We start from the raw sequence: 18,778 nt of genomic DNA, 5'->3' as shown, positions 1-18,778 counted from the left end.
ACAATTGTTCTATATGTGTATGCATTCACCTACATTGTATTGTAAGGATATCAAGGTCAAAGCCTCTGTGTGCGTGTGTGTGTGTGTGTACGCCTGCTTTGTTCCAATGATGACACTTAAGATGGGACTTAGTTCTTGAGCCACTGTGTAAACTTGTCCAGACTCTACAAATAAAAGCACTATAATGTTTTCTAGACAGACAGAAATCAAGCATCTTAATTTTGCAAATTTATACCCATTGATAAATATGAGTAGACAATTCCCAAGGCTTAATAGAATACAATACAACATCTTGTCCATCTAACGACATCTGAGGTATAGGACACCTTACTGTCAGAATCAGTGGAGTGATTCTCAGACTGCTCTGAGTCAAATACAAGGGGACCCAAGGAAAATCAGTGTTCAACCTTTATTTATTTATTTTTGCCATATCATGTTGTGGATGAATTCCACTGTAAATTGCAATGAGATGAAACTTTTGGTGTCACCAAGTGCCTGAGAAAAACTAATTCAATGCAAAATGATTATGGGAAGGGAAACAATACTGAAAATGTAGATTGACTAAAATGCTAAGATGAAACAAATTAAAAAAAAAAACAAAAGTAAAAACACTTCCTTTCAGCAGTTAAAAGGTGTGTTTAGTAATAAAATCTCTTGGTCAGTACAAAATTATTAACACATGTAAAAATGAGAGTGGAAATAAGAACGTGAAAAATGAATTCAATTCTACAAAAACTAATTACTGCCTGTTACAATGAAGATGATGATGTTGAGAATGACCCAAGCTGCCAAATATTGAGTACCAGACACTGAGCTCCATACTTTATATAAATTATCTCACCAAGTTGCACAACAGTCTTATGCAGTATTTTTTATAGTTGAGAAAATTGGAGCTTGGGGTAAGTAATCTGCTAAAGTCTCGCTAAGTAGCTAATTAGTGATGGTACTAAGAATCAAACTCAGGTTTATTTGACTCCAAACCTTGAGCCAGACTTGCAAGACCAGTTGGGAGTAAAAATTCTTAGAATAATAATAGAAAAAATGTATAAAAGGAAAAAAAAAAAAGATGTGGTCACAGCCACACTCCATGAGCTGATCTCAATGCTGTGGGGCAGGAGACAAAATAGCAGTATAAGCTTCCTTAGAATTAGCTCATTCAGAAACAAAGGATATGATTCAGACACAGAGAGACACAGTTCAGAAAAGAAGAAAACAGAGAGTGAGCTGAAGATATGACATCCTCGCCAGTTAGCCTTTGTTTTTGGGTACCTATTTTGTGGACATATGGAGGTAGCCTTTCTAATGGAGATGCCATCAGGAATAGCTGTTCGAAGTTGGTTGAACTAATGTGCTACTCATTTGATTTTCTCAGTCGACTTTTATTTATCCTGGCCTGCATTTAATCAGTATAGCTTGCTGCCTCATTTTGTAATAGTATATTAGTTTTGATGATTGTTTTAATGTCTATCTCCCCTGTAATACTGTGAACACATTGAGAACAGAGACAGCCGTCTTGCTCAGCACTGTATCCCCAGCACTTTAATAACTGTTAGTCTCATAGTAATTGATTAATAAATACTTTCTGAATAAAAGAATGAATATTCTTAATCACTATGTTATATTGCCAGGCACTGTACGAGGTATCAGGGTTTATAGATGTATGACAGTTCTGCCACCTAAGGAGCTTCCACTCTGCTGGGGAGATGACCATGTGATAATTATGATAAAGTGTGGTTAGTACAACAAAATATATGTGGCAGTTATAGAAGTAGCAGGGAGGAAGAAAGGATAGACAGATAAAAACGAAGGCTAGGTACAAAGACGCAAAGCAGAATTATTTACTTCCTATTCTGATTCCACAGTCACTTTTGAGAAGAAAAACCTTTAAACCAGAAATGGAAGAACAGACATATTTGGAAAGATTTAAAGCAAAAAGGAGGTGGGGAGACAGTAAAAGAGCATTCATTAGTTTTACAGAAGAATTCTCAGGCTCAGAAAATTTATGCTTGAAGTTCAGTGTAACATCTGTAAAGAGTCAAGAGGAAAGGAATTAAAAGATGATCAAAATGGGAAAAAACTGTTAAGAAAAAACCAGCTAATTCTGGGTAACAATATTCTAGAAAGAATTATTTAAACAGATATTCTCAGTACATGTGAAAAAGGAAAGCAGTGACTACTAGAGTATCAGCATGGGTTCACTAGAGGGAAAATGTCTGCTTTTCAAATAAAACTACGTTGAACCTCAACATGTAAAAGATACAAGTGTTAATGAGATGCACAGAGCCCTGACTCCTGAGCCTTCCGTCCTGCTCCCTGATTCCAGATCCCATAGTTCACAGTTGGAAAACCAGTGCTCTCTAGCCTAAGAATTTCTCATTCTTATGCTCTGACAAAATTTCTCATGCTCTTCACATGGAAAGAGGGAATGTGATTTGATTAGTAAGAGTAAGGCTGGGTGCGTGGATTTTTGGTTGTGCAGTGAAAATGTCTCAGAGACCAGTGATGCTCAGCCTGTTTTGCACCACCACTGAGGCCAGGAGTGAGGCATGTGGCATCTGTGTGCTACCAGTAGCAGTGGCCCACCCTGCCGAAGCTTCTCAATTGGAGGTCACGTGGGGTGATGCAAGGAAAGCTCCCTGCCTTCCTCTTGAAGATCACTACTCGGAGAGGATATCCTGAAACCTGTCTTGTTAAACGTAGTTTTAAATTCACAACTTGGATGAGGCCCTAAAAGGCAAGCTTATCACATCTGCAGATGACAAGATCAAATTTATTAAAATTAAATACAAAAAAGCTTTGTTGATCACTCTGCATAGGCCATGTCTAGCACTAAAGAGGGTTCTTGCCCTGGGGATGTCATAAAATTTCAGTTTATATCATGATGCAGACTTGGCTTAAAAGACCTGAATTTTGTTTTTTTCTTGTTTTTGTTTGCTTGTTTTTTGTTTTGTTTTTTTATTTATGGGGGTTTTACTTACTACCAGCTTAATATGAACAAACAAATTCATCAAGGTCCAAAAAGCCATTGTAACCTTAGAATATACCCATGGATGAAGCATCCACAACTTGGGAGAGGATAATGTAATGTGTTTGTAGATACTGGATAGATCCCATCTGAAGTACTGTGTTCAGATCAAGTACCATATTATGATGTGGATATTAATAAATAGCATTATATCCAGATGAGGGGAATCAGGGTAACAAAAGTACCTGAAAACCATACCCCAGAAGAATTAGTGAAAAAAAACAGGAACATTTAATCCTACAGTACAGAAGCACATAGAGCCCATAAGCTATTTTCAAGTATTTGCACGACCACCCACATTGCTTTCAAGCACTCAGAATCTAGAAAATAAGAAAGATTTATTCTGTGTGCCTGGAGGGCAGAATTAGGGTCAAAATGTGCGATCAGATGATAACAGTATGCTTTATATAAGAAAGAGCCTTCTAACAACTAAAGCTGCATAAATGGAATGGGCTATTTCAGGAAAGCCGTGTGCTCTGGGTCTCCAGAAATGTGCAATAGGAGGCTGGAAAGTATAGGATATGTATTTAATAAAAGGAATTCCTGGTTTTGTGGTATGAGTTGGTCTCTGGCAAACTAAAAGAAAACATTCATATTTTCATATTCAGTCAAATCTTATAGAGAGTTCTTTAGCTCATTAGCTGTTAATTGCAGGTGGAAAATTGAAACCAATTTAATTATGCTCTCGAAAAACCAGGAATGTTTGGTTGTTTTGTTAATCTATAAGCACTTCAACTTGAAGTCAAAATGAGTCTTTGGGAAATATTTCACCACAAAAGTCACCAGAAAGTATGGTAATATCAACATATAAGATATAAAATTTTCTGAAATTCCTTTATCCTTCCTTCTTTAGATCAACATTGTGTCTTCCACTGGTAGCTAATAAGCCAGATGAATACAGCAGCCTGCTGGTAAATATTTAGTGTCTCAAAAAAAAAGTTCTAATTGGTCATGTTTGCCAAGTCTCATGGTTTAAATACTTCCATTATAACCAATTTCAAGCTACCGTTGGGAAGAGATGTACACAATCCAGTTTACTGAGCAACGTCAGGGAGCTAGCTGACTGCAGCATAATGCTAGATGCACCCAACATTCGAAGCAGGAGAATCAGTGCAATTGACTTCTCTGAATTAACACAATGTTTGTTGCACAGGAAGAGAGTAAGGATTTGATTATATATGCTTAACTGCTCCACTTAAACTAAAATACCAACAATATTTTGAAGAACATATTCTTAAATGTATTTCATTTGCCCAGGGCTAAAGCCCACCCTGTAGTCTCCATCACTTTGGTTATGTATATTTTCTCTCTACTTGTCCAAATAGGTTGAGCATATGATAGGGTAGGCATTTGGCATCTCAAAGTCTTCCAGTTGATGTGAGGCAGGCCTCCGTTTAGGGATGCATTCTGGAAGCTCTGACAGGAAGCATGTTTTGGCGTAATCTCTATAGAATCTAACAGAGAAGTTCTGTAGGAATAAGTGGAGTTCAAAGATATAATGATTGGCAGTTTCTGACACGTATAATAAAAAACTATAGTACGGGGAAATAGTTAAAAACCCATCTAAACATGTTGATGGTGATAAAGTTCAACCATCTTTCACAAACATCTAATCCCCTGTATCTCTCAGGACAAACACTTAATCCCTCATATCTCCAGGGCATTAAAGATCTTTATATGGAGGACAAATCACATGACTTTTGAAGAGATACAAAGGGCAGAGCTGGAGGTAAAGCAGAGAATTATAACACAGCATGGGTAAAGTTACTAAATGAAAAAAGCACCATCATAAGTCTGAGATTTGGGGTAAAGAAGATTTACATAGAGATTTTAAAAAGGTTAATCATTAAAGGAAGAGTTACCATCTGGCAACTCTTATTTTAATGAGGAAAGGAGAGCAAGCAACCAAACATTACACAAGTAACATATGACTGAGAAATTGAGAAAGTATATAACCGTGGAAAGAACTGGAAATGGAACAAGAGTGGAGGTATACCCTTGATCTCAGGAAGCAGAACAACAACTTAGGTTCAAAAACATCGAGAAAGAGAGGCAAGTCAAAGCTGTGAAAGCTAAATTAAATTTTCTAGAACAAGGCAGTAGAATCCACTGTGACAGAACCCAGAGGCAATTGGAATGCCAAGGCTCTTTAAAACACAGAAATGGCTGCCTAATGCAGTTTACAGATACATGTGAAATGGGAATAAAGGCTAATGTAATTGTTCATCAATGTGGTGCAGATGATGAAATCTAAGCACTTAATTTGGAAAAGAGTATAGTATTAAGATGACTGTGTTGATTACTGTGAAGAGTATGACATGTTTGAATGGGCTTGACAGAGAAAAAGGACTGAGCTCTGTAATTTAGAAATCTAAAGCTAGTTATTTCTTTTAGGAACATGCATTTTATTCAATCAGCTTTCTCTATTACTTGTTTATAGACAATGTTTGAAACACCAACAAAAAAGATGCACTTGAACCCCCCAAATAGAATTGAATTTGTTCTACAAATCTAATTGTATATATTATTTTTCAGTACAACTAACTCATACTTGATTGAGAAATGAATTACCAAATTAGAAGCAATTTTATAATCAAAGCCTAAATTTCTATTCTTATTTTGTTTCTGAAATATTTATTATAAGGAAACATCTAGAAATGAGGATTATGCTTTTTATTCATATTTCTCTATTAAAGCCCCATTGGGGTAGGTTCCACTGTATAAATGGCTTCTCTATCTGGAACTCAGCAGAGACACCTGGAAAAACACAGAGGCATGGTGGAAAGAGAAAGTTCTCCTGACTGTTCTGGGGCTGCTGGTTCTCAGATACTCATAAGCAGAAGGTGAACTACCCAGTTCCAAGTCCAGTGAGTTTCCCATGATGTTCTACCTGGTGTCCATGATGAGAGCTTTGGAAAATGTTTGTCCTGTCAGAGCTGCCTTCACTCTGTCCTTGATCAACAGGCAGTTCCCTGCCACTCACAGTGGACCAATTTAGGCAAAAGCAAAGTGGGCAAAGTTTGTTTTTAACAATCCTTGCTTTCTTCTTTGGACCCATCTACTCCAGAGACCCTTCTGCTACCCCAGTCAAAATCATGGAATCAATTTAGCCACATTTATTTTGTTACTTACCCCAGGGATATTTATATTTCAAAACAAATGTCATATTAAAAGTGAAATTTCAAGTATCAGAGTGAAATTTTTGGATAACTAGTATTTTTGGATAGCTAATTTTGGATTTTGGATAGCAAAACCTTAGACAAATATAGTCAATGATACTTAACATATCACAAAAGTTAATATGATAGAGGAATTACAGAAAAAATATACAAGATTTTTTCCATTGATTCCCCTCAGACATTTGAGACAACTTGTCCGCATTGCTGTGCTCTTTTAACTTCATGCGATATGTGTTTCTGAATACTTTAAGTACAGTGACACTAAGATCAGATCACCTCAGAATCCCATTCTTTTTTCACTTGGTATTCATTTGGAAGTAGTGATGATAACCAAATGCCTTTTGTTTACATCTTCACCAAAGAGGAGAGCTACATGTTTTCACTTATCAATAACCAAGACACTCATATGCTTGCCTCTCCAACTTATAATACTAAGCATAATTAAAAAAAAACAAATCTATAATAGGATGCTTTTCTGTTGTTCAGATTGTTAAAAAGAAAAAGCATGGGAGTAGCTGGGTACAAATTACAGTATCAGCATATATCACTGCCTGATATGGAGGAAGGTCGCTGTAGGTTTGAGGCTTCCCCTAACATTCATCACATGTATAATGCACCTCACAGTTCACCACAATAAATCTTTTGGTTCTCAGACAGTGTTATAGTCTCCCAGCTGTTAAAAACCACTGCACATAGTACAGGAAAGGACGACTCCCTGTAGGTACAAAGATTGTCTTTCCCAATGCCTGTAGGGAATAATTAATTAATTTAAGAATAGGAAGTAACAAGATAATATAATCAGTTTTCTATTTGAGTGAGCCAGTTACTTAACATCTTTGTGCATATTTTTCCTCAGTTTGTAAACATGCTCTAATAATTTACCTATCCCACTGGGTCTTCGTGAGGATTAAATTAAATAATGTTTTTAAACTGCATGGCAAATAAAAATCACTTAATGATTGGCAGCCATTACTATTGTTCTACCAATATTTTTAAGGGACTTTCAATGAAACCTGCCAAAAATATTGCCAAAGGAAATATGCCCGGGGCTAGATTGTGTTCACCTTAACTTAAGTGACTGACTTGTTGTGCAATTGGGAACAAGGCACATATACAAATTGCAATATACATTTTAAAAAGGTGTTTTGAAACCCATCACACCTCTGCTCACTGACTTTATACTGGAAACTAAAGGTAAAGGTAACAGAGGTGTGCTTAAGTGCTTCAGGTATTTAACAAATGACATTTTATGTTAAGTACTTTGGATTGCCTAATATTTCCTATGTATTTATAGGGTGATAGACCAATACAAATACAGAGTGTCTCTAGTAGACAAAAGATATTTTCTGTGTTGTGTTTCTTTCCACTTAATCTCTAGAGTGGCACAACAATAGGTATCTCTACCTGTATACCTTGCTGACATCTCTTGATAACTTAAAAGCCCCTCAAACTCAGATGTCCAAAAATAATCTCCTTATCCACCCCCACCCCCAACCTGCTCCTCTTTCAATATTCCTTGTCATGTCCTTGTCATAGTGAACAGTGCTATCACCTATAACCCCATCAGTTTTGCAAGACAGAAACTCCTAAATTCCTTACAATCCCCTTCTGTTCCTCCCAAATCCAATCTGTCATTAAGCACTGTTGATTTTACCTCCTAAATTTCTTCCTTTACCCATCTCTCTTCATCTTCCCTACCATGGGTCTCATCTTACCGTCACCTCTCTCCTGGACTATTATAACAGGCTCCTAACTGGTCTAACTCCAAATGCCCCCTCCCCACCCAACATGCCTTCCCCTACCCCAAAACTATTCTCACACCATCACATGAACTGGATCATATTATCCCACCACCTCAACCCTGAGTTTAAAACTCTTGATGTCTTCTGATGACCTTAGGATATAGAGGGAAAAAATCCTAACATGTTTTACAAAGTCCCATCCCCGCCTCCTTCATGTTGCTCTTCCTGCCCCCGCTTCAGCTACACCAGCCTTTGTGTGCTCGCCCTGCTCCCCCTGGGCACATGGCAGCTCTGGCTTCTCCTGATGCCTGAAACACTCTTGCCAACCCTCTTTGCCTAGTTTCCTCTTCAGATTTTCATTTCACTTTCTTAAGAAAGCTTCCCTTGACCTCCTGGGCTACGTCAATTCCCTGTTTTACACTTTTATAACAACTTGCAACCCTCCTTCTCAGCACTTAGTACACTGGTGATTTTATTTTGTTTGACAACTTGATTAATATTTTTCTTTCCTATTAATCTGTCAGTGCCGGGCAGGCTAGTTACCTCAGTGGGCTACAGCACAGCTTATAAAGCCAAGGTCATGAGTTCGGACCCCTGTACCAGCCACCCGCAAAAAAGAAAAAGAAAAATCTGTCAGTTCCTGTAGAGAGAGGACTACCTGTGTTTTTGGACATCCACTAGCCATGGCCCAAACGCAGGGTGTATGATCTAACAATGCTCAGTAGTAAAAATCTATGGAATGAATGAACAAATGATGTCAGGTAAGTTTCCTACATTGATTTCAGTGGAAAAAACTACACCCTTTTGATTAAAAAAAAAAGCCTCTGCTATATGAAATGCCCAGTTTGGTTTGTGAATGCAAGCACGAAAATGGTTAACTCAATCAAATTGCGGTAAGAACATGGGGTTTGGCAAAAAAATGAGTTTTTACGTTTTTACCTTCAGTTTTAACGAGTTGAGCTTTTCCTCCCTGAGGTGCTCTCTCAGCATCTCGCGGTGCAGCCGCTCCTGCTCCCTGGCAAACTCGCCCAGCGTGTACTGGCGCACGCTGTTGTGGCGGCTGGACATGCCCAGCGTGCTGCCCCCCTGACTGGGCACGCTCGTGAAGCCTTGCCTCCGGGTGAAGTAGTACACGGTGACACAGCTGAAATGCACATTCTTTGTCCTCAGCCGCTTCTCCCTTTTGAGAATGGAGGAAGCTGAAAGAGAAATAAACAATGCAGTGAACGCCCAGGGCAGCAGTTTTCAGATGAGACCAAGAAAACACCACTTGATGATCTTGAATCTATTTGTGGTCAACCTCTTTTGGCCAGGGGGCCCTAAAAATGTTATATCCCAGAGTCGACAAAGAGTCCTTTTTCTTTTCTTTTTAAAATTTTCTTCCAGTGGCAGAGTAGACTTCTTAAGCACTTCTATAACAGTAGTCCGAGCAGTTTGAGTAAAGTTGCCAGTAGTCAGGAATTAGTGTCAGAATTTAATTCTCACTCTCCCTAATGTCTCGAGTTTTGGTTTGATGATTTTCACACAAATGTATCATACTATAATCAGAAAAGACACATAATACAAACACTCATTGTCATGCTCTTTTTCCTGCCCGTAATCCTGCCGACAACGCCAATTGTCCAGCTAGGGCTGGGTCTGGAGCTCACAAACTCCTCAAGCTCGTTCACAGACTGAGTGCCACACTAACCCTTCACATGCCAGGCTGGGTCCCCAGGCCCCTCACTTACCATGCTGGGTCTCCAGACCCCTCACATGCCAGGCTGGGTCCCCAGACCCCTCACGTGCCAGGCTGGGTCCCCAGACCCCTCACGTGCCAGGCTGGGTCCCCAGAACCCTCACACGCAGGTCTATGAGCTAGGTAACCAGCAATCAGGTCCTTAGAAGTCATAGGTTGGAGAGCATGGCCACACGTGATGGACCCCAAGGCACACACCAGCCAGGGTGGTAGCGCTGCTCAGGCACACTAACTCCACCCCCCCACCCAAACTTACAAAGAATGCGCTCACCACCCCCAACCATGCCTAAGGTGAAGGGTTCTGATTAAATTATCCTATTTTCCCAACACTCATTTCTTAGATTTTATTCCTATATGGTAGGTACTTGGCATAAAAAAAGTCTAATAATTATGAATTTTAGAAAATTCCAAAAAGCAATAAAAATACATGGAAAAGGCTCACTGGCATTATTTAAATATTTTAACAATTTAAATCTAACAAAGAATTGTTTGGTAAAAACCAGTATCCCCATTAAAGAGCAAACAAAGTGGGATTTTAATCCAAGCATAAATTGAGACAATTGAAAATGCAATGAGATATATCAGAACCTTTTTTCTATTATTATTTTAATTGACAAAAATTATATATATTTATGTGTACAACAAGATGTTTTGATATATGTATATATTGTGGAATTTCTAAATCAAGCTAATTAACATATCCATTCCTTTACATAGTTTTTTTTTGTGGTGATGGTCAGAAGCTTTATTATGAATTACAAGGACATCAAGATGCACAGAGCATCAAGGTAGTTGAGGAAAAGAGAGCCACATACTATAAACATGACCTTTTGGAGTTAGAACACATAGGAGATATCATCTGGCCCAGTCCTTTCATTTTATAGTGAAGTAGTCCAGGCTTGGAGAATTTGAGTGATTTTGTTTGATGTAGATAGTTAGTGGCAAATTATTCATAATTTAAAAAAGAAAAAAAACGTTAGTGGCAGAGTTAAAATTAAACCTAAGAGCTCACAGTCTGGTGGAAAGGCACACTTAGTTGGGAAAGAAATAGAATCATGCTATTGTAGGTTGAATTATAATCCTCCCTCTCCCCTCCCTGCCAATATGTTGAAGTCCTTACCCCCAGTATCTAAGAATGTAATCTCTTTAGGAAATAGGGTCTTTACAGAGATAATCAAGCTAAAATGAGGTCATTAGTGTAGGCCCTAATCCAATATGACTGGTGTTCTTGTAAAAAGGTAAAATTTGGACAGAGACACACATAGGAGGAAGACGATGTGAAGAGAGACCCAAATGCAGAGATTGGGATTTAGCAGCCACAAGCCAAGGAATGTCTGTGGCCACCAGAAGCTAGAATATGCAAGAAAATATACTTCCCTACAGGTTTCTAAGAAGCATGGCCCTGCCAACACCTTGATTTTCGGTCTTCTAAACTCCAGAACTGTGAGAAAAGAAGTTTCTGTTGTTCTAAGCCACCCAGTTTTTGGTAGTTTTTTATGGAAGCCCTAGGAAACTAATACACATGCTCAAGTAGAAAAACAGATAAAGAAACAATAAGCTGAGAAGACATCCTTTGACAGCAAAATAATGGAAATTAACACGTGTGGAGTACTTCCCACATGCTATACTAGGCAAAGAACTTTACATGTTTTATCTCATTTTATCCTTACAACTCCCTGCATTGATATTACTTGTGTTTACATTTTTAGAGGACTAAGTCACCAAAGGTTAAATAACATGATCAAGGTCATATAACTACTGGTGAAACTGGGATTCGTTATCACAGAGCCCAGGTTTTTTATCACCATGTCACAGCAGAGAGCTGAGGCTATACAAAGAGAGGTGAACAAGGCTTAGTCCTTGAATCATGCTCCTTCTGGTAGATGTTAACTGCTGTGGACTTCAAAGATGATTTCGATTTGGAAGGCTGTATAAGCAATGAAAGAAAAGTGACTACAATATCATGTCGTTCACCTTTTTTTTTTTTTTTTTTGGCAGCTCTCCAGTATGGGGATCCAAATCCTTGACCTTGATGTTAACAAGGCTGTGTTCTAACCAACTGAGCTAACTGGCCAACTCACTTTGGATTTACACAAGAATCTTCTTTCAAGGTAGTTCAAGTTCCTTTGTCTCATTTTCACCCCATAAAACATTCAAGCCAAATATAGAGGCTGCTATGAGTAACCTCATTTTTGGAATTCATCTATTAAATAAATATAAATTGAGGGCCTACAATGTGTCAGGCACTTGCTGGATGGCTGGAATACATCAGTGAAAAAACCAGATGGTGATTCCTGTCCATGTGGAGCTTCCATTTCAGTGATTAGAAACTCCGATGGAAGGGACAGAATCAGAAGGTTAGAGAGTAGAATTAGGATGTTAGAACAAAACTTCAGCTCTCTAAACTTTCTCTCTTCTCTACTGTTTTAATTCTCCAAAAGAGATTGCCAGAAAGCAAATGCTTTCAAACACGTGAGTATTTTTTTCATTTACTTATGTATATGTTCATTGCAACATATTTGTACTCTTGGAAGCAGAGACAGTTTTCAACTTTGATTTAAATGCTCTGATCTCCTTCATAACTGTATGTTTAAATCATCTCAAAACAGAGAAAGAATTTGTTAAAATATACAAGGATCACCATAGAAAGGAAAATTCAACAATTTGCCCAGTAATCTACTACCAGATCTGAGAACCTCATCTGTCACCATCTTACAGCAGGTTAGAGCCTCTGGTTTCGGTGATAACCTTCAATCTTTTTCACACTTGATATCATAAAAATGATGCCCTTATGACACTGTCTTTCAAGGCCATAAATTTACAGATAAGAAAAAAGGTTTTCATGTATCCATTTAAAACAATTTTTATAAATACCTCTGATAATTTTATTACTTTCACTTTAGACAATTCATGGCACTCTAAACAAACTTTCTTTTTAATAATTTAATTAGGTCTGTACCTGTATTTTTAGATTATAGGAAGAATTCTTCACCCTTCTGGATGAATCTATTGCATCACCTTTTCGAAAAAGCCAAATTATACTTTCCCCAAAAGCCAGAGTTTAGAGCTGATTTTCTAAGGCTGTGAGGACAAGACTGGCAGAGTGGGGGCCCTTGGCAGTGATAACGTTGTCAAAGCAAGCTAGGAATAATGCTTCCTTCTATCTGCCAGGGTTTATAGTTCAAACGTGCTTATGCTTCTTTTAGCATTTACCTATTATAAACTGCACTGAAAACAATGATCCAAAAGCCCATGGAATATATTTAAAAGGAAGGCTTTGAAATTATATAAGATCAGCCTTATGGGGGACATTGTAAGTGTGGCTTTCCTGAACTTAGGAGCCACCCATGTCTCTCTTCGATTGAATTAGAGCACTAGAATGAATTTGCACAGAAAAAAGGGGCCATTATGGGCTTTCTGCTGCCTCCAGGCCCCAATTTGACTAACATCACAAAATGAAGTCATAAAAAAAGAGTCTATGTTCTTTGAGCCTGGGAAAGACACATCTGCCTTAGGAAATCTGAAACCTTCCTGATATAACTACATAATAATTTGTGCCCTTTGCAGAATAATTGAACCTACTTTGTGTCTCTACAGAGTTCAGTGCTACCTTTCCTACTACAAGGTCAAGGGCAAGAAAAAGAGAAAGGAGAATGTGGTTTTCATTGCTGCTTTGAAAAATAATTAGTCTGTTTTCATACTCGATACCAATTTTTTAGTGTCTTTCAGCTCCTTTTCTTTTCTAAACATTTTTTAATTTTTAATTTTTTTAGCTCCTTTTCTTTTATTGCAACCACTGGACCACCCCAAAGCAAAAGTGTCTAAATGCAACAGTTCTGTATATACCACCCAGAACACAGCTCTTGAGAACAGCATTATGGCCATCACACCAGGCCAATGCTGGTATTACTGTAAAATGATCACATATTATAGAAATAATATTGATCTTTGTTAATTAAAGAAATAAAAAGCACAGAGAGACTGATATTAGCTGTCTGTAGAGGCTATCCATCCTAAAAAATGCTTTGAAAATTAATGGAGAAAAGCATTGGAAAACTGACTAACAAACAATGCCAGGGTAAAGATATAGGTAAATAAAATAATCTGTACTATAAATTATATAAAGAACAAATTCAGAAACATAATGTATTAAAAATAGAAACCAAAAACTAAGAATTGGACAGTCTGTTTCCAGTACTATCCAGAAAAACAAGTGCTCTGATGAGACAAATATTCTGAATATTTTATCCCACACAGGGAGGAATATATCAAGATATCACAGTTGAATCACATGAGGCTCTAAGAAAATTCAAATGACTTTGGTCCATTTCCACCTTCATAAACCAACCTGTTTATTTGGTTGGAAGACATCTTCAAGTCTACAAGATTATCTGGCTAACTTGTGAATTTTATTTCTTGATGAAAATAATCAAATTTACTTTCTGATTTATACTTCAGCCATTTGCGAATAACATTATTGTGTGTCATTCCACCTGAACTTGAGGATCTTGGCATGAACACAAACAATCACATATCTGGGCCTACAAAAATGAAGCCCAGGTTCGGGACCACCAATTCCACCATCATTCTGGAGTGAATGCTTGAGCAGTGAGCCGGTCATCCTTCTCTACACACACTTGTCCTCTTTAGTGTCAACAACTATCAGCAAAGCCCTACTATAGCTGGGAAGGCAGAAAACAGTAAACAGAGTTATGTATTTTGGCACTAAAGTTGGCATATGGTGGTTGAAAATTCATGGTCCAGTTTCATGTTAAATAAGGGGAGAATTGTGGAAAAATATTAATTCTAACATTTGGGTCTGAAATCAATAACACACTTCCCTCCTATGCACTATCCTAAAAAGAAAAATGCCAGATGATTTCTAAGTCTATATTTTGAGTTTAATTTTTACTTATTTGGGGGAAATTTGGTAGAAGCAAAGTGAGACTGCTGAAATTAACTTGTTTTTCTTGGTAAATCCTGGGCAATAAAAATTTGTGTTTTGAAATCATACAGATCAAATTAATCAGGGGCTCTAAAAGTGTGCATGTTGTTTCTTACCCTTTGAAGGACAAAGCAAGACTGAATCAGTTATCAAGCCAGGAAGCTTAGCTTACAAGCAGAAAACCCAGTTTCATTAGAAACTATTTTGTATAAAAATTAGTATAACATACTGTATAGTAAGTCAATTTCTGATGGTTAAAGTTAAGATTAACTAAACTTTTACAAATACTTTTGCAAATTTCCTGTGATCATATGCTCTTATTTCTTCAACTTGACACGATTGTCAAAGTTGGTCTCTCTCAATCAGGGTGTCATCACATGATTACAAATCTTAATCACAAGTAAGGAGTGAAAATGGGTCTGGCAACCAAGAAATCTAGTAGTAACTCCTTTGCAAATAAAGTCTGGCTTGTATCAAAAACAATTTTTCCTTGTTCTAACTGACCCCTTTTATTCCTTTGAGTCACATCTCAAGTTTCCTGAATATACTTACTCCAGTCATCTCTTTCAAGTTATTTTGCTCAAGTAAAGTATTTAGGGCAGTGACACATCGTTTAAGTGAAGGAAGTCTATTTCTTACTGATATATTTGGTTCTTTATATTATGAATGATAGCTCTAAATGCTTTTAAAATTGCAGTGCATCTCTCTACTCAGTCTCTAAATGCTGCTCTTCCCTATCTCAGACCAACCGACCAATACATGAACTAAGAAAGCAGCAAGTAGATTAGACTGTATAAATTATGATAAACACACATAAGAACTGAAACCATTCTGATTTTAGTCCTTCAGTAGAGAAGGACTGGATTTATAATTCATAGACAGGATTAGGCAGTTTATCTCTTTAGCCATAATTATTTTCCAACCTAATACTAAGTTGAAAATATTCACAATGGAGTACCTTCAAAACTAATAATGTCTTTGTGCCTTGCAGCCTCTGAGTGAGATAATTCAAGATGAGACCTTTTGTTTAAATTGCTAGTTTACAAAAAAAAAAAACAAAAAAACCCAAAACAAAACCCAAAAAACCCTCTCATATATAGACCTATGTGAATTATCAATCATTCTATCAAGATATGTACAAATATTGCACATGCATTTAAACAATAACAACAAAATAGCAAGAACAAAAATAATATAAAAAAATGATCCTTGAGGCTGGATGACTAAAGCTTTATTTTGCATCATGAACATGCATGTCACATCATCATTCATTCAGTCTGTCGGCTATATCCACACAAGCAAGTGAGGGATCTACATGGAGGGAACTCGCTCTCTTCCCAGTCTCACATGACAGGCACAGCCCAGGCTGCTCAGCACTCTGCAAGCTGAGTTTGACTTTATGGGGGTGGTTCAAAAGAGTAATCATCTATTTGAAATTCTCAGCTTGGAAAAAAATAAAGTTTATTGCCCAAGATTTTGATGTAAATTCCATATAAAAATTAAATGTAAACTTCGATCTCTCAGCATTGATGGCATAAATAATTAAAATGGTTAACTCACAAAAAGTGATCACTCTGCAGAACTGCTATCTTTCATACACACTTTCCTATTTATTAAAGATGCTCCCTCCTCTTCCTCCTCTCCCCCATTTCTTATGAGTAATAAAAAAAAAGTGTAATTTTGTCCTCATGCTTGTTAGGACAACAGCAACAAATAATACAGTTTAAAGCTATAGACTTGAAACTAAGAGAGCAAAAATTTTATGAAAAAGAATCTGTTTTCCTTTATATCTAATCTTTATATATAATTGACTTAGCACTGACCCTCCCCCTTACATAGAATTCACATCCCATCAAAAACGTGGTGTGACTGAAGATTGCTCTAGCATTAAAATGCAATTAACATTGGGATGGCAAATTGTTAAACTCAAACAGGCTTAGATTAACCTGTAGATTAAAATTGTGCCATTAACTGTGTGATCTACTGATTTTTATTCTAATTTAGATATATGCTCTTGCTTTTGCATCAATTCGCCAAATTTATATTACTAATTATCATGAATTTTGGCATTCCTTCCGGTTTAATTTTGTCCTTACATGACATGTCACTTAAATAAAGTTCATGCATTAAAATCCTTGAGTAAAATATCTGAAGCACAATATAATATTAAAGTGTTTTGCTAAATCTAGGTATTGCATTCTGCTCAGCTCTGCCCAAAGCAGACTGGAAGTTGGGAATACTTTTTCCTCTGTTCCATATAGTCAGCTAGCCACCTGACTTTATTACTGTTGGGAACCATTTTACAAAATTTTGATCAATGTTACTAGCTTTTTTCTCTTTTTACACTATCTATTTTTCTTTTGAATACATTAAAATTTTCTAGGGACTCTTGAAGATTTCCACAGAGCCAATGCTAACTAACATTTACATATAGAACACATATTGTGGAAGTACTTGTCTTCTCATTTTTAAAGGATGCTTCTTTATTGTAAGCATGTCATATTGCTAATGAATTAGAGAAAATATTTTCCTATCCAGAAAGGTGGTAAATAATAAACTGTCAAATAATGTAATCAATTAAAAATGTGAATTCTAATACTTGCTAAGATCCATTATAGAAATTATATTAATAAGCATCTGTATTTCTCATTTTCTCCATTAATATTTTCAGAATTGTGTTTATTTACCTCACAGGAATATTATAAGAAATAATTACCTTTGTAAATTATTATAAATTAATTGTAATTACCTTTGTAATGAAATTATGAATCACAGATGGAAAACATTACATATGCAGAGTCCTATCTTGGTGATGCTGTTAATCCAAATAAAAAGTGTTTCTTTATTATTACCGAGAAAATAAGTACCACCCATTTCCCAGTTTGCTTCCTTAATCTCTCAAATGTGCAATTAAATACTAAAACTTCATGCTTAAGAAACAAATTTCACTGCCACTAAAGTAACAGTAATTTCCAAACTATATAAACCTATACTGTGGTTTTATTAAAAATCCCAACATGGATAACATCTTAAGACCATACTGTTTCTTACTGGGAAAAAAGGTAGTTGTTACTAAACATAAATAATCACAGTTCTGGCAGCAGTCCAAGGAGTAAGCACTTTCCTCTGCTGTCTCAGCAATTCTCCTGATGTCAAAGACACATTAAAATAAATGAGAACCATATGGCTCCTCAGCAGAATACCCGCGCTCTTACAACCAAGAGGGCAATGCAATTCATTACCACCACCGGAGAAATATTTTGGGGACATGGAATATCTCAATGCAACATAAAGCCGCATGAGGCATTTTCACACAATGACAGAAGGAGACATTTGCTATTCTTCAGCTCCACTAGCCTGTTTTGTTGCTTTTTACATTTTTTCAATACCACCATGAGCCTTCCTGTTAGAAGAATTAAATAGCATTTTCCACCTGCTCAATGACTTCCCAAACCGTATTTCATCTGGCTGTACAATATAGCCCTGTCAAGCCTAATATATCATGATAATCCAGGTCAGAAATCCATTTAAAAACAACAACAAAAAAGCAAAACACAACTAATCCTCAACAGCCATAAGAGCAGCAAAACTCTTCTAAGATTTCTTGTAAATTATTCTGGAGAGCAAGATTAGGTCAAAGACCATACACTTGAGCTTTGAACTTTGCCAGAAAGAATGAAATCTGGAAGCATGATTTTTTTTTTTAATTGTTATTATTGTTAGGTCTAAAAAAGCCTTTACTATATTTATCTCAAATAAAAATCTAAATCATTAAAAAACATAAAAGGAGGAAATTAATCAATGCTGTTTTACTGGCTCCATATGTCATAACGTCTAAATTTGAAAAAGAGATCAAGGGCTGCAGAATTGAGATTAAAGGAGAGGTTGGAAGGGCAGCTGGGGGAGGGGCAGCTGGGGTTTCTGGGGTACCCTCTGTTTCCTGACTGTTAATGAATGATTTGGCAGGGTTGCAAACATCAAAAACAGAACGAAAACCTTTACCTATGATTTTTCTGTAAGCGTATCTCATGCTTTGATTGGGCATATGCTTCCAGTTTTCATAATCCCCTCAGTGTCTGCTATGGTCTGAATGTTTGTGTCCCTCCAAAATTTATATGCTGAAATTTTAACCCCTAAGGTGATAGTGTT

General features: G+C 36.9%; 1 protein-coding gene across 1 annotated transcript in view; it reads right to left on the bottom strand.

The window, feature by feature from the left end:
- CSRNP3 (cysteine and serine rich nuclear protein 3) overlaps positions 1-18,778 on the bottom strand; it is a 71,982-nt gene that overhangs the window by 6,225 nt on the left and 46,979 nt on the right. Inside the window, exon 2 of the mRNA XM_063077910.1 lies at positions 8,886-9,145. Within this exon, the coding sequence (XP_062933980.1) occupies positions 8,886-9,145 (260 nt within the window). The remainder of the gene's footprint in view (positions 1-8,885; positions 9,146-18,778) is intronic.

Source organism: Cynocephalus volans, chromosome 1 (genome assembly GCF_027409185.1).
Source record: "Cynocephalus volans isolate mCynVol1 chromosome 1, mCynVol1.pri, whole genome shotgun sequence".
NCBI lineage: Eukaryota > Metazoa > Chordata > Mammalia > Dermoptera > Cynocephalidae > Cynocephalus > Cynocephalus volans.
The sequence above is the reverse complement of the archived record's forward strand: the minus strand, read 5'-3'. Positions and strand labels throughout refer to the sequence as shown.